The 22488-nt window shown below is 42.0% G+C and overlaps 1 protein-coding gene across 1 annotated transcript in view; it reads right to left on the bottom strand.

Moving 5' to 3' along the window:
- Positions 1 to 18739: 18739 nt before the first annotated feature.
- The window catches only part of CPXM2 (carboxypeptidase X, M14 family member 2), a 65448-nt gene continuing 61699 nt past the window's right edge, over positions 18740 to 22488 (bottom strand). Inside the window, exon 13 of the mRNA XM_054277053.1 lies at positions 18740 to 19102. Within this exon, the coding sequence (XP_054133028.1) occupies positions 18852 to 19102 (251 nt within the window). The 3' untranslated portion in view covers positions 18740 to 18851. The remainder of the gene's footprint in view (positions 19103 to 22488) is intronic.

The raw sequence follows: 22488 nt of genomic DNA, 5'->3' as shown, positions 1-22488 counted from the left end.
CATCTTAATCATTTTGCTTCTTAGGCTTAACATCATTTTCTCAGGTGCAATAGATAAAAACACCCAGTTCAATACTTATTTCTTAAGAAATTCAAGACATATTGATGATTAGATTGTATTGGAATACAGGATGTTAGCAAGTTGAATAGTATTGAGTTTAAAAAGATAAAAAAGCTGTATATTGAGCATGTTTGACTTAAATTGCACCAGAAAAGGCCACAGCTGTTGTAAACATGGAGATGATGCCAAAGCCAATGGGAGGTTTGTATGTCAATAAGGGCAGCTCCAGAAACATTTAAACCTTCAAATTCAAAGAGAGTAAGCTAATTTCCCACGAGAAAAAAAAAGCATAATCCATTTAGAACGTCTAGTAAAAGATGGAGAATACAGCACTGGACTTGTCTCATTATGCTTGTGTATCACAGTCAGTCACTGGCTGATTTATATCCCACCATGAGCAATAAATCTCTCCCCTTGTATGCGTTTAAAAATTTGTCTCTCTTTCATGGTGCCTTTCTCTCCTAATTAATCTTATAACAGAGAATAGGTATGATTTCCCCTTCCTTGCATCAGCTCTCTGTCATGTTTTGACCATCTGAAGCAAGCAGGAGTTGTAAATGCTGGTGCTTGACAAACTGCCTCAGAACACGAAATAAAAACACCACCCCAGCATTTCCTGATGACATTTTATAGGATACTCAAAATATGATGCTGTGGCTTGTTCAGTGCTAGATTTTCAGCTGAATTCTCATAGGCAACTGGCAAAATTGTCTAAAATGTGTGTCTCAGTGATGAATGTAGATATGAGTAACTATCTGTCTGCTGAGTATTATATGTACTACACAACACTCTGGCTGGAGTGGGTTAAAATCCTGCTGGTCAATGTAATGCACAGTATTTATTATCTCTGCTCACCAAGCAGAGCTGTTCTCTTGTCTAACACACGTGTGTGCAAGGAGAGGGAGGGGGGTGGGGGGAATTTCCATTTGTTACTTCAATATTTTTGAAAAAGTTTTGTCAAGTTTGGCTGCAACCTGTGCCCAAAATCTGGAGCTGCATGTGCAAAATCTGGGCAGCTGCTTAGGCAATGTGCAGATTTCTGTTTGCTGTATCTGTGACCCATCTGCAATATCTACTCCTCACACGCATGTTCAATTAACATTTCCTTCAGAGCTTGTGAATTTGGCAGGCAGAGAACTGGCAGATGATTAAGAGAATGTAGTCCACCACCACCACGTTGTTTTGTGGATTCTGAGCTTTTCCCTTTGTTCATTTGAACGGTTTTTGCACCATTTCAGGGCCCTCACTGTGAGCTGTCATCCTGGTTTCTGTTGTGTTCTTGAGCCAGTTTGAACGTGAAGATTAATTGCAATTGGCAAAAATTATGAGAGACTGATAAGGATTGTTGAGCAATTATTAAGTACCAGGCCCTCTCTTGACATAAATCAAAATAATGGTGGTTTCACCTGAGGATTGGATAAAGTCACCATTAGGTGACTTTATCCAGGGTTTATAGATTTCTTCTCTATGTTTAGAGCCCTTTTTAAATTGTATTTACAAGTGGAAGGGTGTAAGCAGGATTTAGGGAGTTCCTCTGATGTGCAAGTGCTCTCTTCCACTGTCAGGCAGCCACATAACTAATTAAGTCCTACCCCTGTTCTTACACTTTGAGTAGATGACCCTAAAAACCTCTTTTCAGCATCCCAAATCAGACTTTTTAGAACTTCCCTTATGTCTGAAAAATACCAAACCTGCAAACCCGGAGATTAAAAATGCTTCAGACAAACCCTGATGGAGCCTGATGGCTGCTGCAGCTGTAGCCACACAAATCACAGCAGCCCAGACCAGCTGAGGTTGGAAGGAACCTCAAAAAGCCCCCAGAATCCACATCCCTGCCTCTGGCAATGATTTACCCTCTCAGTTTTGCCAAAGCATTTAGAAAATTATCTTGGTCTGCTTCAGGTCAACAGTAAAATCTTCTGGCTAGGATTTTTTTTTTTTTAATAACTTTGAGAAGACATTTTAGACTAAACTTCACAACCCAGAACATATTTAGGAGGCTCCAAAAGTGAAGTAGGAATGGATGTGAGTGGGAGGCTGGGAAGCACAAACTGGCTTTGCTGCAGTGGTTTGGGATTCCTTGGCTGCACTGAGCTTTTCCCAGTGCCCTGTTCCCACCCTGAGATCTCTCCAAGCCTCTCAGACATTCACTCATCCCAAAGAAAAAGGTGAGAATCCTGTCAAAGGAGTATCCTTTTGGGTTTGGGAGGACTCTCATGGTCTTCAGATGGTTTTTATGGGAACTACTCACACAGTTTGAACAACTAGAGAATATAATTCTTAAAGTCTAGGAGGTTTAGGTCACTAAAATGTGAATTTTTCTGGACCTACATGCCCAAGGTTTCATAGCTCCCTCACCTCTCTTAATCCTAAATGAAGAAGGCTCTGAATACCTTGCCCTGTACATTTTTATGTGCACAGTGAATATCTCTAGAATAACCCTTTGGAAATTGCTTTTCTCTGCTGTTAGATCTGTCTTCTCCCCACACTCAGTGTTCTCCTGATTAAACAAAGCTTAAAAGCAAAGACAGAGAGTTCACACCTCTGTCAGCTCGTTGTTACTGGACTCTAAAAGTCACTGAGCAGCACAGAAAGCTCAGCTGGATCCTGACCCCAGAGCCACTGGGTGTTTGCTTTGCTGGATTGTGAGGGCTGAGCTTTTGTGTCTGCAGAATCAGGGATTATGTCTTTGTAACCTGCCCAGACCGGAATAAGTGAGAACAATGTCATTGTAGCCTTAAATCTATTTATTTATTATTTGCTTCTTATGCTTTCAGCATTCAATATAGTGAAAATTTTCGATGGGTGAAGGGTTTCTTTTTAGGAAAACCATCCTGCTCCAAAAGGCAGCTGTCCCTGTGGGGAGGGTACAAAAGTTTACAGAGAGAAAAGAGCTGCTGCAGTCTTTGTAAAAATGTCAGCTTCTTACCTGTACTCCTGGTGTGTTTGGTGTAAATATGTATTTAGGATTGTTGATTTTAAAGAAAATACTGCTGGTTTATGAGCTGAAGAAGTTGCTATAGTTTATCCTATATGTCTATATTTCTAAGGAGGAGGATTAGCCCCACAGGCTGTAAGTGCCCTTCAGAAATGTGTGTGCCAAGAAGCAGAAGCATCAGGGGTGTGACAGCAGGGGTGGCAATTGAGGAGTAAAATAACTTTTTTGTTGTTGTTGTTGAAGAAATGCTATTTCACATGGTTTCAATATACCCAAGGGCACAAGTCCATATGGCTGATTATTTACACACAAAGTCATGTCAGGGAAAGGATTTCCATCTGGAATTGTTACTGAGTCAGAGAAGGGTTTGGGGTTGGAAGGGAGCTTAAATCCCATCCATTCCACCCCTGCCATGGCAGGGACACCTCCCACTGTCCCAGGTGCTCCCAGCCCCAGTGTCCAGCCTGGCCTTGGGCACTGCCAGGGATCCAGGGGCAGCCACACCTGTGCCAGGGCCTGCCCACCCTCACAGGGAACAATTCCTTCCCAAAATCCCATCTAAATCTGCGTCAGTTTGAATCCATTTCCCTTTGTCCTGTCACCCCCTGCTCTGGTCCAAAGTTCCTCTCCATCTTTCTCTTTTCTAGTCACTGTAGGTCTACAATCAGAGCTTTAAAACAAATGTTTTTTTTAAAGGTCATGCAAAGCAAAAAAAAAAAAAAAATCAAAAGTTCCCATTCCATTGGTATTTGGATCCAGTGGTTTTTAATGCAATGCCAGAGCATCCCAGTGAGATTTCAGTGGGAGTGCAGCAGGTCCATGGTGCAGAACTGGCTGCAGCCTTCCTGCCCATCCCACTGTCCTGCTCCTTATTGCACTCTGAGCTCTTGAACAACAACTTCAAAAAGCCCTGTCAGATACCAAAGTGTTTTAATTTACCTCCTGACCACCAAACCCTTGTGCACAGACAGGTAAATTCTCCTCCTGTTTTGCTAATGGGATCAACGACCAACAGAGGGGGGAAAAACACAAAGGAAGAAATCTCATTAACTGAGTGACTTTTGTGAGGAAAATGTCAGTGAAATGCTCGGTGCCCTCAGGGTCACCCAGCAAACATGTGATAAGGCTGGGGACAAGTTCTCTGTGCTTTGTACCCAGCCTCATTTAAAAAATAGTAAAATAAAACTACCTGCATCAGCCAGACTAAAGAATGGGTCTTTTTATAGCAGGAACCATAGGGCTTCCCAGACAAGACATTTGAAAACTATTATCACATATTGCCTTGGAAAATAGAAATAGGTAACTAAGAGGTGCCTTGATTAACTTTATTTACACACAGGGCATTTTTCTAATCCTTAGAATTTTTTTTTCACAGCGTTTTTAGTTTTGAAGATTATTTTAGGATTAAAATTTCCATGTATTTGGCAATCACTAATCGTTCCCGTCTGAATTCTTGCAGGAATGTAACTTATTACCAATCCTTCCAGATACAGTTGGATATAAACTTTAGTCCCTAGATTAGACTATTAGAAGATAATTCGATTTTTTAAAAAGTTTTTAGGAGCTGGTTTTACAACTCCTTGCTGCAAGGACAGTGGGGTTGCTTGGGTGAGTAAGGACCATTCATATCATGAGAGGTATAAAAATTCAGTCTGTGTATTTAAACTATTTATTTTGTTTTGCAAATATTGAAAATTGATGGTTTCCTATTTCTAAAAGCACCTAGAGCCAGTCTGAAGGAAGATAGTTATGAAATAACATTAATAGCTGCTGTAGATAGGGCATGTTCGAATATATTATTATAAATATACCACTATAATTTATTGCATTTACCTTCTTTTTGTATAACAATGGGGTGTAATTGCAGGGGCTATTTATTTAGGGAGAAAATGGGAATATAAATGAAATCTTTCTAAGTTGCATGGATAAAGGGATGCACAGACCTTTTTGTAATGACAACACACTTAAGAGTGCCATGAGTTAACATGGATTTTAGGGTCCCAAGTCAGCTAAACTCTGAGAGTCTCCTAAGAGATATTCCAGAGAAACAAATCCATTAATGCAAAGGCAAACATGTAAAATCCTCTGTGTCTACAGTTTAAAGGAATGCAACAAAATAATTATCATTCCTGAGTTCAGATTTTGAATAATGGGGCCTGTGCTGTCTGTTCTGTTTACAATGGCTTGTGCTTTGTGGGTACATATCAAATGTTGTAATATATTTTTATTACATAGAGTTAATGGTTAATACAAAGTGACATATATACATAAATACATACTAAATCTGTATATTGTGATTTTGTTAACTTTACTGTTAATGAAATGTGATTATGACAAATGACTTGGCATGAGCTATTTTTTCATATAAAATTAATGTTTTAAAAAGCCTGTTTCACTTCATTGTTGCAAAAGTCAAGCCTGTGGTGTCATTGCAATGCTGGGACAGGTCAGTCCTGGTCAGTCTCTCCCATTTTTTTGGAAAACAGCTACAAAGTCCATTGCAATTGAATATTACTTCATTCCAATATGATCAACAACTAAACATATATCCAAGATTAGATATAAACATTATTCTCCAATAACAAACATTATTGGAGAATAATGTTTATATCTAATCTTGGATATATGTTTAGCCTTGGTAGACGTGATTCTGCTGAAGTTGAGTTCTTCCCTGACATCTGGGGCAGGTTTCAGGGTTGGTGTGAATTCAAGGTTGAGAGGCTTCCTTCTCCTGCTCCCTGAACATCCTTCCTCATTCAGAATTCCCACAGAAAGGCCTGAAGACTTCCTCAGCACCACCTCAGTGGTTTGCACTCTGCACAGGGCAAAATTCTGGTCCGCAGAAAGCAGACTCTTTCATTTTCCATTTAAAGTCCAAATTCTTGGTCCCCAAATGGTTTTTTTTTTTTTTTTCTGATTTAAAGGGATTCATCATTAATACTTTAATAATTAATAATGAATTTTATTAACATAGAATCAGAGAATGGTTTGGATTGGGGTGCACCTTAAAGGTTATCTTATTCCACACCACCTTCCACTCCCTGGAATCAGCAACATTTCCAGGCTTCTCCCTGTGATCTCCCGACAGAGATTTGAGCTGAAGATTAAATTCCACTCCAGTGCACAGATTTGGCCTCTTAAGGGCTCTTTTGCTTCCCACCAAGGTGTTAAATCTCCACTGTAGAAAAGCAGAAGAGATCCCAGAAGAGCTGAAAATTCACAGACATCAAATAATTTCTGATTTAACCAACATGATTACTTTGTGCTGTGTCTTTTATTCCCACTTCCCCCCATTATTTTAAATCACTATTTTCCCCACCTTTCCCTGTGCATGCCCCACCTCCCTGCCAGGCACAAATTAACAGGAGGCTCCAGATTAACACCCTGCTCTCACACAGGCTGGCAGGGCTGGCTGAGGTAAATCATTTATTCACATCCAGCCTGCAGCCACTTTTAATTTGTACCGAGAGCAAGGCACAAATCAGGCTCCAAATGCAAAGATTTCACTTCTTTGAAAGGAGAAGCTGGCTCTGCAAACCTCTGAGAACAATGGTGCTCTCACACAGGGAAAAGGCATTTCCCAGGATCACAGCTCCATCCTGGGCTCCAGGCTCCAGCAAACAGGCAGAGGAAAGCTGCTGACAACATGGGAGAGACTCTGGGATGCTGTTCCTTCTCTGAATCTGTGGGAGGTTTTATTTTGCTCTGGTCTCCATTACAACTTTTTTTTCCCCATCCCTTAGGAAGGACCTAAATATTGTCTTTCACAGCACAAAGGAATATTAATTCCTGGAAAGTTTCGCCTGGAGATGTAGCAGAGACAGAATAATTACCCTGGAAAATGCAAGGAAGTGCAGTTTCAAAGGACTTACCATCCACATCATTATATAACTTTTTGTTTCCTTTACCAGCATCGTGCTAGAACCAGGTTAAAAGCCTCATGGCAACTTCTGCTGGCCTGGCTCTGGGAGGAAAGCAGCTACAATGCCAGCAAGACTGGGCACGGTCCTGCACCTCCAAAAATGCCAATATTTACTTGAATCTTTTGTATTTAATAGCACGTGCAGTGTGTAGAAGAGGAGCCCAGCCAGAGCTGCAGGAGTCCCAACACAAAATAAAGAGCTCGGGTGTATCCCTGAGCCATTCTGGTCCCTGACACTGGAGCAAATCTCAGCACAGCACCAGGGACCCAAGGGACCTCTGAAGGGAAAATGTTGGGAGCCATTCAGTGGCCTCTGGGACATCTGGTGACAAGCAGCTGATCTAAACTGGTATTATGTCTCTTTGTAGGGTGGCACAGACTGTTCCCAGTGGGTGAGGTGGAATATCCTGTGCAAGCATCACAGAAATATCCATTTTGAGCACAGGGATGGAGCACCTTTGATATGGGAGAGCTGGGGGTGCTCACCTGGAGAGGAGAAAGCTCCAGGGAGAGCTCAGAGCCCTTGCAGGGCCTCAAGGGGCTCCAGGAGAGCAGGAGAGGGACTGGGGACAAGGATGGAGGGACAGGACACAGGGAATGGCTCCCAGTGCCAGAGGGCAGGGATGGATGGGAGATTGGATGGGAATTGTTCCCTGGAAAGGTGACACTGTCCTTGTCCTGTCACCAGCTGCCTGTATGCAATGTCCCCCTCCCTCCCTTCTATAACCCCCCTTAAGTTGCAGAATGACCCAGAGACAAACAGCAAACCTGGCAGGACTCTGAGGGTCAGAACTGATCCATGCTGAGTATTTTTCTGAACTTGGGCAGGGTTGCACTTTCCTCCATTAATATCTACAAAGACCTCCACTTTCTCAGGGTTGCAAATTCTTGTTTTATCACTACGAGAAAAACCCCTGAGGTTTAGAGTTTTTAAAAAAATCATCATTTGTTAGTTTGTACAAGGCTACTTTTTCCTTCCATTTTTTCTGATCCATAGATTGCTTTCAGTGCTTTGTCATCTGTCCTCATTTAATCCATTTCAAAATTTATCCTTGCAGCATGAAACGTTGCTGTTGATCCCATTAAATGTCTTCTAATAATTGCAGGGTTTAAGAAAGCTAAGGACAAAAACTGACTGAAATTAAGCTTGAAATGAATAAGAACATGAAAAAAAAATGAGTAGGAGTATGGTAATTACATGCTTATGACTGTGACATTAGGCAAAAGAAAACAGAGCAGCAGATGGTATCTGAATCTAAAGAAAAATGTAAATGATGATGAACTCACACCATTCCCTAAATAATGGTGTGTTTAGCAGCAGGTAGATGTTCCATGTAAAGAAGTGCTGCCTGATAATTCAAGGACATAGATCCAACCCAGGAGGGACATACCAGCATCCTTTATTAGATGAGAAATTACTTTCTCAGTTTCTGTGCACTGCAGAGCCTGTACCTCGCTGTCCTGGCCATTGTGCTTGTCAATAAACTCACATTAGTGCTGATATTTGTCACTGGTAATCACATAAAACATCATCTTCTCCTGGGTAGCTTTAACACAGAAAATGGAGCCTGGGTGGGTTTGTTACAGATATTTTTTCTCATAATTTGTCCCTTCTTTGCAATGCAAAAGAAAGAAGAGGAAAGGAATATATATATCTATGCATTTTTTCATATTTATGTACTTCTATATTTGTAGCACCTATAAATATGTATGGCCTTTACAAACATATTCCTCCAAAGGAATACTACAAAGGCAATAAAATCTATTATCTGTTAAAAATTGATCAATTAATTTTATGGAAGATATTAGTATTTTGTAATTATAATCTCCACTTCCACATCAAGAGGACTGAAAGAATGTTTCTGCCTAGCAGCAAACAATGAATATACATGGGCAGTGAGATCATCTCAGAAGAACTTGGAGTTACTTTGGATTGTTTTCTCCTCTATTTTTTGGCCAGTGTTCATAGACTGCTTCCAGGGACTGAGGCATGTTCTTGTTATGGTGAAAATGGGCAGAGTAGATGGAGTGGATCAGGTGACATAGGTACCACTGATGCCTCAGGTCTGGCTTTTCTATTTTTGAGATTCTGTGCTGCTTTAGTGTGTGGGTCTGGGCTTCCCATCAGGGGATGGTGAGCTCTGTGCACAGAGCAGGGAGACAAAACAATTCCTGCTCCAGCTGGGCACCAAGGACAAATGATCCCAATCTCAGCCCAGGAGCACAAACCCCGTGGGCTGGAGAGAGAAAAACAAGCAGGGTGGGACTGCCTGGGCTAAAGCTGGAATGGGACAATGAACTGCAAGGTGCAAATGGAGCAGAACTGATCCCAGTGACAGACCCCGTGCCCTCTCGTGCATTTTGGGGCCATTTTGGTTCATCTTGGGTGCAGCCCTGGCTGGGCTCTGGTGCTGCCCAAGGTGGATCCATGCAGGAGATCCTTTGAATAAATCCCTGCTTTATTCTTTAGCTCTGTTCAGCCTCTGTTCTAGGGCAGCCTGAACAAGGCATCACTACCTGTGCCTTTCTAATTTTACTTTTTCTTCCTCCATAACCCAAATTCCATGAGTGCTACAAAACCTCCTTCAGTTTTAGGAGGGAGGCAAATATCCAGTGTGGCCCCATGTGAGCTCCATTACACCATCCCAGGCTGTTTTACAGTGTATTTCCTCTTTTCCTTGTCCACCCCGGTTCCCACCAGCTCTTCAGTCAGATGGACTGGCAAGTTACAGCTCGTTATTCCCTATATTTTGCTCCTTTTAATGGATGCAGGTGCACACACTGCTGCACTGCTTTCCCCAGGAGCCCACAGCTCTTCATCATCCTATTAAAGTGATTCCATACTTGCCATCATTTTCACATTAAGATGATCAGCTTTGACTGCACACACAGAGATGTTCAAATTATTTGTTGTGAACAGCTGATCGGATTTAGGTCTGTTTGCTCACAAATTACCCCCTGCCTGTTTGAAGGGTTAGAGAGCTGCTGAGTCACTAAAGCTATCCAAGATATTTCGGGTATTTTGGGCTAGAGGGGCACCACTGTTGCTTACAGAGAGCTGATGTGACAAATGGTGGCTGAAATGCCAAGGGGGACTTAGTGGGGAGCACCTTGGCAGTGCCTGATCTTCAGGAGGTTATCAATCATCATCATCAATTCAGGCGTGCACAGAGCAGCAGCGCAACACAAACAGCCCCAGTGCTAACCAGTGGCTCTGTCAACAGAGCACTGAGGTATTAAGCAATTAAAAAATATATTATTGTCACTTCTGTGGCCTCAGGATCAGGGCAGGGCCTGTCTCCTGTGCTGGGGTTGCTGAGGGACCTCAAATCCTTGTCCAGTTCTGGGCTCTTCACTACAAGAAGGACATGGAGGGGCCGGAGGGGGTCCAGGGCAGGAAATGGAGAATCCCTGAGGGAGCTGGGCAGGGGCTGCAGAATCCCTGAGGAGCTGGGAAGGGGCTGGAGAACCCCTGAAGAGCTGGGCAGGGCTCACCTGGAGCAAAGGAGGCTCAGGGGCCCTTGTGGCTCTGCACAGCTCCTGCCAGGAGGGCACAGCCGGGGGGAACAGGGACAGGAGCAGAGGGAATGGCCCCAGGCTGGGCCATGGCAGGCTCAGGGTGGATTTTGGGACAAATTTCTTCATGGAAAGGTTTGTGCAGGCTGGCACAGCTGCCCAGGGCAGTGGTGGAGCCCCAATTCCTGGAGGGATTTAAAACTCTGTAGATGTGGAGGACACAGCCTTGGCATGGTTGGACTCAGACCTCAGAGGGATTTTTCCAGCCTGAACAAGTCTATTACATAAAATACTCTATAAATTTAAGAATATACCTCAAATTACATTTTTATTGGTGGTTTGTTTCCAGCAGCACCCACAATGTGCTGGGACCTTTGATGGACATCCAGGAGAGGATGGGTCATGAACTTTGATGTAGAAATTCCCCTACTTTCCCAGTGGGAATTAGATAAAGAGAGGGTCTTGGCAAGCTCTGGGATGCTGATAAGGAAGTCTATCAAATGCAGTGCCAAAGGGGCTGGGCAGTTTTATCTTGATATCAGCAGGCTTTGTATGGTTTCAGCAGAAGAGAATCTGTTGTTTCCTCTCTAAAGTCTCTTTACAACCTGGCATAAACTGTGGCCAAATTATCAAATATTTCCAAGAAAACATTTTCAGATACACAAGTCACAGGAGATTCTGGGGTTTCATCAGCAGGGTGGGGCTTCTGTTTTGTTTGTTTTCTTTTCCCCTCTTTTTTTGCATGGTGGGAGGGATGCTATAACCACTATTTTACATCCGGAGCTCTCAGGCTCGCTGAAATTCAAGGAGATGCAATCAGGGAAGCAGATAAACACTGGGGACTCCTACACCCTGCTCTGGCTGTTGCTATATTTAGGCTGCACTTGCACAATTTCTAATGTGGAACAATTGGAGCTCTGCAGTGCTGATGCCCCCTGAGGGTTGCCTGCCTTCCCATTTCTTGTGTGCCCACACAAACATACACCCCACTGCTGCTGGGGGTCACAGACATTCATTTCTACTTCATTTTTACCACCCTGATTTGCTCCTTCCTCCCCCTCCAGAGTTTATATTTTTCTTTCTAGTTACAGGCATTTATGTTGTTTAAAATTGGAAATGGGTGATTTCAACATCTTCAACATTTCAATCAACAGCTGATTGTCAAATCACAAACTCATTGAAGGAGTGCTGCTCTGACCATCCCATTTCCTACCCTGGGCTTTTATCAGCTTTGGTGTGAAAAAAAACCCCTCAGCTTTCTGATTTCAGAGTAATTTTCTGATTGATGATAAACTCGTTATCAGCATTTGCTGAAATACAATTTGCCACCATCTGCTTCTGAACTCTCTGGCTTGGGCTGGCAATCTTGAAATGCCACCACTTATCCTTTGTTGTTCACCTCAGTGGCTGCTCAAGGAACATGGACTATTTGAAAATTCAGGAAAAATAAAATTAATTCAGGAAAAATATGGGACTAGAATATTTCAACTGGAATCTTCTTTTCCATCTTTTAGTTTCCTCTCTGTAATAGAAGTTCTGTTTCACCCACCTCACTCTCACACTTTTTCAGGTCTCATTTCCCAAAAATCTACCAAGTTCCCTGCAGATGACAGGGAAGAGTTCTAGGGAAGCTCTATTGATTTATATTTATATTAAATCAATCATGCAGCAGTCAAGGTCTTAATAATACATCTGAAGACTGTGATAATCTGAAAAGTACCCTCTGGAGACTCTTTCTGCTTTAAGAATGATGCATTACTCCTGAAGCTAAGATGGAAATCAGCAATTAATTCCTATGGACATTTTCATTAGGGAGAAACAGATTTTAAAATGCTGGATTTTCTCCAAACCAGGTATGTTCTACACACAGTGCTGAGGGTGCATTGACTGAGGGTGGACAGGACCTTCAGTACCCAAATTTAGAGTCATTAAACTGGTCCTTGATGACCTTTTTAGGGCCAAAGTCACAGAAAATGTGTAAGTAAAAGCAGATCAATACCTCTGAGGAACTACTCTCAAATTTCTAACACTCAAGGAATTTGTTTTAGTATTTTTAAAGGACCATACAGCAGTCACCAGGAGCAAAGCCCTTTAGAATTAAACTGAATAAGGAGATTTAACATGTCTTATGTCTCTGGTGGAGCTGTTGATTGATTGTCTTGGTCCTTCAGTGCAGTCATTGGGGTTGGATGTTCCCAGAAATCATTATGTTCATCACAGTGGCTCCAGCTGCCCTTCATTAGCCAAATACAGAAAAATAAGGCAGAAACAGGGTGGATCATAGAAACAGAGTCAGTTTTTTCCTCCAGTTCCCATTCCTCTCCTAAGTATTCTGTAATTTCACCTGTTCTGCTTGTGAGGACAACCTTGGAGCCAGGAGATGATCCCTGAGCTGAGCCAAACCCAAATTAATGATTCTGTTCACCTGAGAGTTCCAGGGCTCACAAAACTGTAATAAATAGCAATGTGATTTTACCACTTTTTACACTGGAAAACCTGGAACCAGATCCAGATCTCTGTGGTAAGAAACAGATCTCAGATTTAAAACCCCTGGTCTGGTTAAGTGAGATTATGCTGCCATTGCTCCTTATTAACCCAAATATTGAATTTCTGTCACATCTAAACCACAAAAAGTAATTCCATTTCTCATCTTTTTACTTGCTGACAGTAAGGCTGGATGAATATTTAATCTATAAATGACAGTTTACTCTGAATGCTCTTTTTTGTTGCTTTTGGGACAGCAGAGTTAATAAGAATGACTGGGCTGCTGACATAAGTGATGTATTGAATTTTATAAAGCAGCAAATTAGGAGAGAGAGTTAATGACTAGAATAATTAAAAATCAGGTGGTTGAGATTACTCAGTGTAATAATAGGTGGGAATGGCTACTGTTTTCTCTAAACACCAGCAGTATTTCAGAATACACAGTGCAATGCTCTTTTGCAGTGTTTTGGTGGAAAAAATCACTTTCAAAAGTGCTGCTGTGATGTGAAAATCCAAACGTTCTTTGCTGGCACTCCAGTCATGCTCCAGGGATCTTCCCTGGGAGAGGAAAGTGCTTGAAAGGGGTCTGGTCTGAAGCTCAATTTAGTAAAGAGCACAAAACTGTGGGATATTGGTTAATCCAACCTGTGGAAATCACCCAACACCAGCGAGGGGAAGGTGGATTTAACACCTCTGAGTGTGACACCCAGCAGGTGAACAGAGGCACTCAAACTCCTGAAAAGGCAGATTAAGTATTAAAAACATGCACCTGTAAAGCACCTTTGTGTTCATTGCCTGGAGTTTTTTTACAAGCTGTCAAAAATCCAATTATTGTCATTTTTTACTAATGAAAGCACTCATTTACCTATTAAGTTGAAAGGTTCCACCAAAAATTGTTGAGTCTGAAATTTGTGAAATGTATAAAAATATCCTTTATGTGCCTCATGAGAAAAACTCATAATGAGTTTTTCTCATCAAACTCATGAGATGATAATTAAATTCAAGCATGTGAGCAATGTTTAAAATTTTAATGGAAGCTGTAATCTCCATCAAAATCAAATTGAGTCTCTTGTCAAGAGGACAGAGAAGCCACAAAAGTGATCAACAAATTTTTCTGCAAATCTCAGTGTGAGGCCTTGGTGGCTTTGTGAACCTCACCTAGCTATAAAGTGACCATGGATACTGCAAAATGTTGATTTTACCAATGGAAGATGGCAGAGAATGGTTCTTTAGTGACAAGATTGTATTCACTGTTACGGCTTCATTGAATGCAAATTTTTCTGCTAAAAAAATCTTACAACCTTACAGTGAAACACAAAAATGTCACCTGAAGTTTAATGACCTTCAAAAAGCAATTATAGACCAGTAAACACTTCAGATTAAGTGTATAGATGTGATTTAAACTTGGAATATTAAGGAGATAGCAGAAGAAAACACTAAAACTTCTAGAAGTTAATCACCTGAAGCCAAGAGGATTCAAAACTGTTTATTAAGGACTGGAAAGAGCCAAAAAATCCTATTTCTATGACAAAAGTACCCATGAAATCAAAGGTAAAAATCACTGATTCTTTCTCCAGGTGTGCAGCTGCTGCAGTAGGAGATGAAAAGGGCTGTGAAAAGCTTTGTCCTTGGGGAGGGTGAAGCAGCAGAGCTTCCCTGGGCCCTGGCTGGAAGGTGTGCACAGAGCTGGCTGTCCTGCAGCAGGAGGTGATGCCATCACAATTCATACAAATTATCTCTGCTTTTACACTTCCCCCTCAGGCTTAGGGCTGCTGCCCAAATTCACTCAGAGCCTGGTGACAAAATAAAAGGTAAAAAAAACCTCCAAACTTGGGCTTTTTCAGACCCACAGCAAAGGTATGTCATGGCAGTTTTTAAAGGTTAATTAGTGGAAGGCATTGGTGTGGATCCACTTGTGTTCTGTTTCAAGTTTGTCTCTGTTTTGGTGTTTCTCAGAAAGGTCAAGCACCTGCCACAGTGTGACAAAAGAGACAAGGAAATCTGGCTGGGTCTCTGTCAGTCACTGCTGAAATCCACACTTTGGGGACATGTCCCAAATTCAGTGAAAATAATGAGCTGAAGTTAGAGGAAAAAACCCACAATGATACATGGATAAGAGAAGGGAAAGTGGATGGTGACAGAAGCTGAAAATATGTGACAGCTTAAAATATCCAATGAAAAAATGTATTTCCTAACTAGCACAGACAATGATTTCATTCATTTTCATTTTCATCAATGTTTTACCCACACAAAGCTCAACCTCCTGGTAAAAGCCATACTCAGATATTCCTAAAACTCTTCTGCTGCCAGTAAATTAAATTTGGATCAGAGGTTACCAAATGGCACCACGTTTCTACCAACATGTGTAAGCAGATATTGTTTCTGTAGATTCCCAACCTGACTCACCCATCCCTGGAAGTGTCCAAGGACAGGTTGGACAGGACTTGGAGCAGCCTGGGATTGTGGAAGGTGTCCCTGCCATGGCAGGGATGGAATGAGATGGATTCTGAGATCCTCCCAACCCAACCAGTCTGGGATTTGCAGAGAGACTGCAAATGAGACCTTCTGAGAGCTTCTTTGAGAGGTTACTGCACTTGTGGTTATCAGGCTGGATGAGAAAAACCCAGATGATAATGAAACCAATAAAAATGAGCAGCTGGATAACCTGACAGGGATAGTTAAGGAGAAGCCAGGCAGCTCCCACTGTGTTTTATGATTGTCAGGGCTCTGCATGGGAGCAGATGAATGATGGTTGGCATTATCAAGCAGAATGGAGCATCTCCTGTTTTAACCTTTCATTTGTTTAACCTTTACTGTGTGGGTGAGGTTGTGCAGCTGAATTTCTTACTACTTGGAAGGGATTGTATTTTTCTCTTTTATATCAGGGATGATCAAGATTTAACAAAGTTCTCACACAAGAGAACTGCTATAAGCTGTTCAAATGGATCTGTAATTACAATAGGGCTGAATCCACCCTCAAGTTTTATTTCTTGGCATCTCTGCAGGGCTGTCTGTTTTCCTCCAACACTAAAAGGAAAAGAGATTTAAAGCACAGACTCTAGAAAAAAATTACCTGTTCTAAAGAGGTAGAAAAGGAGGCTAAATAAAAAACATTGGTATCCAGATTTACTGGCTTGTGGTTTGGATGTGTCTGAAGGTAAAATAATGGTGCTGTGTATTTCAAAGGAAAGAACATTTTAACTCCCAAGTGCATAACTACAGCAGTAAATAGGGCACACATCAGTTTGCCATCATTATTTCCAGGGCAGGCATAAACAGCATGAGACATTCACACATCTGATATTCCTGGTAAAACTCCTTGGAGCCTGAGTGTTTTCCAGTGCTGGACAATCAGAAAATAATTGCACAGACAAGTCCACTTGACAGCTATTAGGCCATTTATTTAGGAATGCCTGGACTAAAATGGAGTAAGGTCACCTGCATTAGTCCCAGTTCTGCTGTGCCCAAACTCGTGTAAGCACTAGTGACAGCCAGGAAAGAGCACCAAAGCCACTGTCCCCAGCACCTGAGGCCTTCAGCAATCAGAGTCCATCCAGTCTCAGCCAACAGATGTCCAAGGATTCCCCATCAAATCCATTCCTTCTTATCAAATGAAAAATAATTTCTCACAGGAAGAACCTCAGTTCTGAGAACAAAGCACAGGAACCTCAAGGTTTGTAAAGTTAAACTCTCACACCATTATCTCAAGGTAGAAAGACCTCACCAGGACTAAAGCAGTGGTTTCCACTTTCAATCCCATTTAAATTTGGCTATTTTGTTCCACTTCTGCCAGTGCATTCCAACCACCCACAAAGTTGCCTTTGGGGACTCCAGAGAGAATCCACCCAAAAAACTCCATTCATAACCCCAAAAAACTTGTGTGCTCTTAATCTATCGTGATGGTCATAAAATCTACATATGCCAGTGAACACAACAAATTTAGCTGCAAACAAATTGTCTGCTGTCATTACTCCTTATTCCAAAATTATTTCACTTTGTTACCTGCACAAAGACATCATTAATCCCTTTCCTGCTCTCAGGAAAAAAAATATCCCTTCTTGACAAACTGCAATTATATTTGCTACGCAGAAATACTTGGCATACAGGATGCTGTAAGGGTGCAAAGAGGGTGAAATTAGTAAAATATAATTCCACAGGATGGAATGATTGGATGAGTTGTTTACTTCTGTTACTTAATTGAAATGATACTGACTTGGAGGCGTTCCATAATTTCAGTCACAGGGAATTAAAAGTGCACTCTTCTGTTTTATTGGGGCCTTTGCTGTTATTTAATGGTATCTGCAAAACCAGGAAGGGCTGAAATTGCCTAAGAAATTTAGGAATATGATTATTTACTATGCAAGGGCTCTAGATTATATTTTTCATTCTGCAGTCTTTTATCTTTTATGTGTTTCCTTCATTCCTTGACAATAAAAAAATAATAAATACAGATGACACATGGTATTTTTACAGTAAATTTTCTACTCTGCTTTATTTTTTCCTCAGTTTCAATGATATTTTGCTGAACGTCTTTTCCAAGAATCCTATCAAACTGGCAAACACTGTAAATAGCAATCAAAATGTTTAAACCAGAATTGTATTTGGAAGAGTATGCTGCAGTCTGCTACCAAGCATGTTCAGAGATGTTTATTTAGCCACAGACTGGCTAAAATCATGCAGCTGACTCTGGTTTATTAGATGTAATTTAGGTCATAATATTGAAGCTAATGGAGCAAAGTCGTATTTTCATCAGCTGGTACCTTCCTTCACAGGGAAAGTGTCAGAATCAACATCAGTTGATTCTTTCCTAGATGTGCTCTGCATCTTTCCTGAACCTCAGTCTTGTCCTGCTGTACAATTTTACTACTCAAAAGCCAACAATAAAGCACAACTCCTGCTCCCAAAGAGGCACAAGGCCAGAAAAGCAGCAGCAAGAGGAGCAGGCCTGCAGAGGAGCCCAGAACCCCTTGTATGTCACAGAAGGCAGTGGCAGGAGATGTGCAGGAGCACAAAAGGCACCTCAAGTCAGGCCAAAAATCAAGAAAAAATATGGTAGAGAGGATTTGTGAATTAAGCACCCCTCAGTGACCAAGCCTCTCCTCTCATACATGACACAAGTGGCTGTATCCTCAGGAAAAGCTTTGTTCGGGTCCTTCTCCCACATCAGGGAAGAACTGCCACACCACAGTTGTCCTGATCCCAAAACCTTTTTGTCAGGTTTAGTTCATGGACTAAAATTGCAGCCTTGAAAAGCCAGAGGAGAAAACACTCTGGAATTTAACTCTGGCAGCACAAAGCATCCTTAAATCTAAACAACCTAAGCAGGAAAGCAAAGGTGGGTTACTCGCTGCAGGCTTTTTTCCTGAAATATAGTGCTTATCAAAGGGGGAACTTTCAGAGAAAGAGAGAAATTCTGACACAAGTTCTAATCACATTAAACAGAAGTTGTCGCCTCTCAGCTTTTCCTCCCATATGAGAATAAAACATAAAGAGTGTCAAAACTTTTTTGAGTTGCAAAAATATATCAATTTCATACTTTACATACTTTTTTCATTTTTTTCATTCAGAACACTTCTCGTTTGTAAGTATCTCTTTTTTGCTGCTGGTGTTTTGCATCCTTTCTCTTCAATTTTTAAAGGAAACAGATTGACAAAGGATTAAACAACCCAACAAGCAAAACATTTCATTCCGGCTCAACTCAAAACACCTTCCTCCATTCTCCCTGTCTCTCCCCTCAACCGGGGGCTCCTTTTGGTTCGACTTCATTCTGATTTTTTTTCCCACCAAAAAATGAGAACCCCCCCCGAGCATCCATCCAGCTCCACAAACAGCAAGGCCTCACGGTGCAGAGAAAAAGGCACGAAGAGATGGGCTATGTAACTCTCACTACGACTACAGCCAGGCTGGGAGAAGCAGAGCTGGCGCCGCGCTCTACCGCCGCTGCCACCGCCGCGCCCGCTGCCGCAGCCGGCGTGCCGCCAGGCTCAGGGGCTGCTTCCCAAACTTCCTCATGATCTCCTTGATCCTCGCCAGGTTGGTCTTGGAGATGGTGAAGTCGCACTGGGTGGCGCCCATGTCGTAGCCCACCTCGCAGGTCTTGGTGGCGGCGGTGTAGCCCTCGGCCTTGACGCCCACCACGTACTCGCCCGGGTTGAGGAGACGCCAGTAATCCCCGTCAGCTCCTGGTGGGGGCACAAAATGATGATTTTCAGGGTTTTGGTCCTTTCTCCTTGAGGATAGTGGTGTTTATAAAGTCACAGAATTGCTGAGGTTGGGAAACATCTCTAAGACCCTCAAGTCCAACCATCAACCATCACCATCATGTTGACCACTCAACCATGCCCTCATGTGCCATGACCACAGATGTTTTGAATGCTTCCAAAGATGGGGATTCCACCACATCCCTGGGTAGCCTGCTCCAGTTCTTTAAAACCCTTCACATGAAGAAAATATCACATCTAAACCTTTCCTGGAGCAACCTGATTCCATTGGATGAGGACAGAATCACAGGGGATAAGCTGATTTGGAAGGGACCCACAAGGACCAGCGGGTCCTTTCCCCTTTCTCCTTGAGGAAAGTGGTGTTTATAAAGTCACAGAATTGCTGAGGTTGGGAAACATCTCTAACCCTCAAGTACAACCACCAACCATCATGTTGACCACTCAACCATGTCCTCATGTGCCATGACCACAGAATTTTAGAACACTTGCAAAGATGGAGACTCCACCACATCCCTGGGCAGCCTGCTCCAGTTCTTTAAAACCCTTCCCATGAAGAAATTTGCATCCAAACCTTTCCTGGAGTGTCACAGACATATTTTCTGAAAAATCCCTTTGCCAGGACTTTTCTCCTGAGAAGCTGAGAAGCCTCAGAGGAAAAGAAAAACAATAATTATCTGGTACTGTGGAATGCAACAGTTGCATCTTTGATTGGTCTTATGTAGTTGTTTTTAATTAATGGCCAATCACAGACCAGTTGTCTTGGACTGTCTGGTCAGTCACAAGATTTTGTTATCATTCCTTTCCTTTCTATTCCTTGCCAGCCTTCTGATGAAATCCTTTCTTCTATTCTTTAAGTACAGTTTTAATATATCATTTTCTTTTAATATAATATATTTCATAAAATAATCAATCAGCCTTCTGAAACATGGAGTCAAGATTCTCATCTCTTCTCTCATCCTGGGACCCCTGTGAACACCACCACACCTTGGGGCAACTTGAATCCATTAAATGAGGACACAGAATGGGATAAGCTGATTTGGAGGGGACCCACAAGGACCATTGAGTCCAACTCCCGGCCCTCACCATCCCCAGAAGTCCTTGGCCATGGGTAAGATGACACCACAGGTAGAACCCTCCATCCTCACACCAGGAGGGTGTCCAAAGGGCTGCCTCACCACAAATACCCCTCCTCATCCTGCCAACCCCAGAGAAAAACACACCTCAACCATATTTCCCAAATTACGCAAAAAGGCTCCAAACCAGCTGTAGGTTTTTGGCAGTTGGAAAGGCCTGAGGAAAAATCTGGTGATTCCCATGGGGTAAAAAAGACTTCTGCCAAACCAATCCTAACCGAGGGATCCAGAGGAGCCCCAGTGAAATATCCACATCACACATCCCTGATCAGACTGCCGACACAGATTTTGGTGCTGTTTGTTAGGAAAAGTGTGTGAATACATAATATTAACTCACTTTGAGGAGTAAGTAAATATTCCCTTCTATCAAGCCTTACATTGGCGTTTATTACACTGATTTTCCTACAAAGTAAATTCACCAGGACATTTAACCATCTGGTTAAATGTAAAGGCACAAACCAAGATCCTGCAATCAACTAACCTACTCAGAAAAATGTATTTTAGCACCTCATTGAATCAGGAGTTTTTGGTTTCTTCTTTTTCCCCACGAATGATCTCAGATATATCCATTTTATGTACCCATATGAGCATCAGGATTGTTTTAGGCTTCTTTTAAATATGATTTTAACCACTGAATATTCTTAGCTGTGAACTGAAAAAGGGGAAAAACTATTACCTAAAATTAGTTTTTCACTCTGTCCTGGAGGAACTCCCTGTGAAGGAAAGTACATATTCAAATATGCAATTCCATGTAAAAATAGAAATGGAACATCTCTGCATGAGGAGGGGTTGAGGTTTTTTAGCACTGATGAGACCTGACAGCCTTACTAACACCAGCCTGGGCTCACTGGCAGTGCAGAGCGCAGCAAAAACTGAAGATGATTTGAATAAAAATATTTTATTTTGGGGAAGGATCAGGCTGGTCAGCCTCTGTTTAAAGAAACAGTGATTTAATTTAGGATTATATAAAATAAAAAAATGCGTTTGCAAACAGCGAGTGTTAACAAATGGCAATATTGATGATACCCTGACAGTGCAGCCTCTGGGTGTGCCAGAATTGTCCCTGATCAGGTCCATTCTTACATCCCAATATGATCAGGGGGGTTTTAAGTCAATTTGACCACATTTGGAGTGATAATAAGGCCCACATTTTCTGTTCCTCATGACTCAGGCATTTTTAGGAAAGGCTCTAAGAGAGGCTCTTTATTCAGCTCTCCCTCACCACTGGGACTGTTGGAAGCTGAACAAAAGGCCAAACCACAAATCTGCCCAAATTCCTCCTATTTATCCCCAAGGGCTCATTTTCAGCTGTAAATGCTCTGGCAATACCAGGGGCCAGGCAGAGGGCTCTGGATCCCCTGTGGGATATCACATCCCTGCTCCCAGCCTGGCTTTAGCCCCAGGACTGCAAAGCTGACCCACATTTTCCTGACACATTTAGCAGCCAGTTCATCACAACCCCACACAGGGCCAGGAATAAACCTACACATTCACACCCCACTGGAATTCATTGCAAATCTGGGTATTAAACCTTCAGCAAGGATGCACATTCCCTGTTTCCATTTAGAACCAAGCAGACAGGAGTATTCTGTCAGCTGTCAGTGCCCAGAATTTAATACCAGGCTAAAAGGTAGGGGTTTTCTGAAAATCAGATTAAAACCAGTAAAAAAAAAAAAAAAATCAGAACAGATGGCAAAAAGAAACACAATTAAAAACACAGATAAATTTAGTAAATAATAGGTTTGCTGAAATAATAGGTTCCAGTGGGAGCAGGCTGGAGGCAGACTGCATCCATACCCACCTACTGGGGCTGGAAAGGGATTGCCATGTCTGCTTTGATAAAATAACAATGCATTACAGGACAAAGATAGCATTGCTATGAATTCAATATGTCAGACTACTCCATAAATTCCACAATTAAGAGAAATGTCCTTTGAGCCTGATAGGACAGACCTTAGTTACAATTAAGCAATTGTGAAAGTGCAAAAGCAGTTTTTACATTTAAATGTGCCAAACTGCAAAGATTTAAATACATTATAAAAATCTTTCTAATGATTTTTTACCAACAAAAGACTCTCCAGGAAACCTGGCCATAGTGCTGCATACTCAAAGCATTATACACAACTTAAACTCAACTTTTCTGTATGGACTAGGCAGCCAGGAGTGAGGCTGAAGATTTTTAATACCAGAATTATGCTTAGCTTGGACTAATTA

This window comes from Melozone crissalis, unplaced genomic scaffold, assembly GCF_028551555.1.
Source record: "Melozone crissalis strain CALT ecotype California unplaced genomic scaffold, PUWL_Pcris_2 ptg000019l_1, whole genome shotgun sequence".
Classification (NCBI taxonomy): Eukaryota; Metazoa; Chordata; class Aves; order Passeriformes; family Passerellidae; genus Melozone; species Melozone crissalis.
The sequence above is the reverse complement of the archived record's forward strand: the minus strand, read 5'-3'. Positions and strand labels throughout refer to the sequence as shown.